The 3,275-nt window shown below is 42.6% G+C and overlaps 1 protein-coding gene across 1 annotated transcript; it reads right to left on the reverse strand.

The window, feature by feature from the left end:
• Positions 1 to 2,077: 2,077 nt before the first annotated feature.
• LOC122092891 (E3 ubiquitin-protein ligase GW2-like) lies at positions 2,078 to 3,013 on the reverse strand. The gene is made up of 3 exons (XM_042663197.1): positions 2,926 to 3,013; positions 2,779 to 2,831; positions 2,078 to 2,662 (listed from the first exon to the last, which is right to left on the reverse strand). Exons 1-3 carry the CDS (start codon positions 3,011 to 3,013, stop codon positions 2,078 to 2,080), a joined length of 726 nt encoding a protein of 241 aa, XP_042519131.1.
• Positions 3,014 to 3,275: the final 262 nt, after the last annotated feature.

The following is a 3,275-nucleotide window of genomic DNA, read 5'->3' on the forward strand; positions in this document are numbered from 1 at the left end:
GCTTGCATGAGTGGGCCGGAATATAAAAGCACATTTTAAAGAGGGCCCGTTTAAAAACCGGTTAAAGCCCGTTTAACATTAAACATGTCTGTAGCCCGGTTAAGGTCTGAACTAAAGCCCGATTAAGGTAGCCCAATTATAACCCGATTAGTTAAATGGGCGGACACGGTGTAGCCTTTAAAAGTCTTCAAGCCCGATTAAGCCCGACTGAAATCGGACCGGCCCGACCGGTTGACACCCCTACTTGAGGACATTCCACCACCACCTCCCAAAGATCCTTCACCACCATCACCTCCTCCGGTGGACACATAGGGAGCTTCTTCATCTCGTAGGCCACAGGAGTACGGCTGGCCTGATGTGATCAGTCGTCTGCTAGCTGATTTTCTCTCCAGGATGGTCATGCGGCTTGTCTACCCAGGCGGGCAATTTGTTCAATTGAGGTTAAATAACTGAGTTGGCCCCATTCTTCAAGCCATCGATTACACCACCAACACCACCTCCAGGTTAAAGGAACTAAAAGAGCCATTGATTCAAATTGAATGAACCGAAAGAGCTAGTGATAAACCTAAAATGACATGTGGAGAAGTGATGAGGAAAAATATGCATAGCTTAAACGTTGTATCAAGTATGACTTCGAATAGAATTGATTGGAGGTCAAGAATCCATGAAGCCAACCCCATTTAATTGGGATAAAATTAAGTATTATTACTGTTGTTTATTATATGGAATTACATCATCTGCATGATGTTCATTAGGACATTGCAATGTACAATTGAAGATTCTGACATTGCATATTCTATAGTTTATTGGGTTACAATTGACCATTGGGTTGATTTTATAACGTTGGCATTTGCCACATAATGATTCGTTCTAAAAAAGATGGCTCTGTTGTAACACGAAGACAATGACCTACAAATTGGACATGTACGCCATGATTCATAGGTTGAGTTTTCATTTTTGAACATTAAGCAGCCCATAAAGATACCGTATCTTTGGCGGAGTCATGTGAAATTGTGTCCCTCGCATCAGAAACCTACCATGGCATCTATTGAGGCCTGCCAAACTAACAAATCCAACAGGCCACCCAAAGCTCCATTTGGTGAACCTGCACTGTATCAAAAAAAACGAAGGTTGAACGTGGAAGAATGGTTGCAATAAAGAGACTAGAGCAGGGAATCTAGAGCAGCAGTTAAAGATGGTTTTACTCGGCATATGACAATTTGAGACAAGTGAGAGAATGTTAACTGATGTGTCCCAATTTACCACATCAACATAAGTGCCTAGTTGTTGAGATTCATAAGAGGCTTTGGAAATTGGAGAATCACAGTAAACTTCCTGGGAAATCAGGAATATGTTCTGGTTTTGGGGTAGAATAAGCGAATCCATCTATCCCTACACCTGCAAGTCTCGTTGAAACCAGATGACTTCTGTTGAATGCAACACATCAAGTAAATGAAGCAAGCAGGGAACTCAAAGTTGAAAGCTTAAGCTGGACAGCAAAGCAATGATGTAGTGCTAATGGAAGAGGAAACTCTCTCTCTCTCTCTCTCTCTCTCTCTCTCTCTCTATTAAGATTATTAAGAATTTTCTCCTTTCCCTTCTTGCATCATCCACACAAATGAAAGTGGTTGCCCGTGTACTCAAACCCCATTCACTCGGGGCATTCAGTAATATTTCCTCGTGCTTGCATGAGGAAAGAGATACTAATATTTATTTATTCACTGAATGCTTATTTCAATTTACCTCTTCTTTTTTCTTTTTTTTGGGGGATGGGGGAGTGGGGGAGGGAGGAAGGGAATTGAAGCAGTGGAGTGAAAATCATTGTGATTCATGCACCTAAGAAACTTGCACCAACTAAAACATACCCATTTCCTTTTTACATCTATAGATTTGGAAATGACAGAAATAGGAGAAAAAGGATCTCAATGAGAGAGAGAGAGAGTGGGGGGAAGCAAATGAATGCAATTCAACTCCTTGCACACTAGATCTTGCTCAAGCCTCTGCTGCACGGGGAAGAACGAGACAGGACAAGGGTAGTGAAGGGGGGAAGAAAAGAAGCAATGGGTAACTTCACAAGCTAATACCATGCAACTCCTTGTACACTTGTTCTTGAGCGAGCTTCTGCTATTGAAACAGCCATTGCAAGCATCATCTGCTCCTCAAAATTCTCAGGCGTGGTGGTCTCTGCCATGTTAGGCTGAAACCGGTCATCCATACCATCGTGGAGGGAAGATCCACCTCCCCCTGCATCTACTGTAGCATCAGAGCTCGCATAGCTAGTCCCTGCCTCAGCTACCTCTGACCCATGATCTATCCCCCATTCCGCCTTCCCCCTTGACATTGCCCTTCCACTCTCTGGTGAGATATCAATCCAGCTACCTGAAGGGCAAGTATCTGCTACTCTCTCCTCCCCACTAGATAACCTTCCAGAAGCTGTGAGCAAGCTGAAAGCTCTAGAATTTCCAACAACATTACTGGAGGGGTCGCCATCCATATGCCGACTCTCAGCAACCGCAGCAACTGCACAAGCAAGACCACCAGATGGGGATGATGCTTCAGCCAATGCGGGGACCATGGCTGGAGAAACATAACGATCTTCAGTGACAAACTGCTCGGTGGGTGAAGCAGCAATGTGAGTTGGATATCTGTGAGCATCATGATCCTGTACAAATTTTTTTTTTTTCATGTCAGACTGGATTAAGCAGAATTTTTATAAATTAAGAGAGAGAGAGAGAGAGAGAGAAGGGGAAAATATTGAAATTCATATATAATCTTGACCGGAGACACCATAAATCTACTAAATTGGTTTAACTGTGCCAATGTCAAGACACCTAGACACCACAAATAGTATTATGAGAGGTAGTGGCAGCAAATGCTAGTAGCCGACTAATAGTAATAGTAGTTTACAATTAGGGTTTCTAAAACCTAATCCACCAAAGTCCTTCCTATATCCTGAATCTGGTCTCAACACTTCCAAAACATAAAGTGAAAGATCATCAATAGCAATTACCATGTCTGACATGGTCTCATCTTCTTAAAAGAGATGATGAAGTTGAGAGATGGAGATCACTGGAGAATGGAGATATTTTCATCTTATTAGGTGGGTAAGATCTCCAAGCGCTTAAAGAAATTCATCTTTCAGTTGAAAATGCAGTCTGCAAGTAGCCTAGCAGATAAATTATCCAAGTTGCATGGACAGACCTCATCTGTAAATCAGGTCCTATCCAATGCTATAGTGGGTTGAACCTATGTATTGCTCCAGCCCCAGACCAGTC

Source organism: Macadamia integrifolia, chromosome 11, assembly GCF_013358625.1.
Source record: "Macadamia integrifolia cultivar HAES 741 chromosome 11, SCU_Mint_v3, whole genome shotgun sequence".
Lineage (NCBI taxonomy): Eukaryota > Viridiplantae > Streptophyta > Magnoliopsida > Proteales > Proteaceae > Macadamia > Macadamia integrifolia.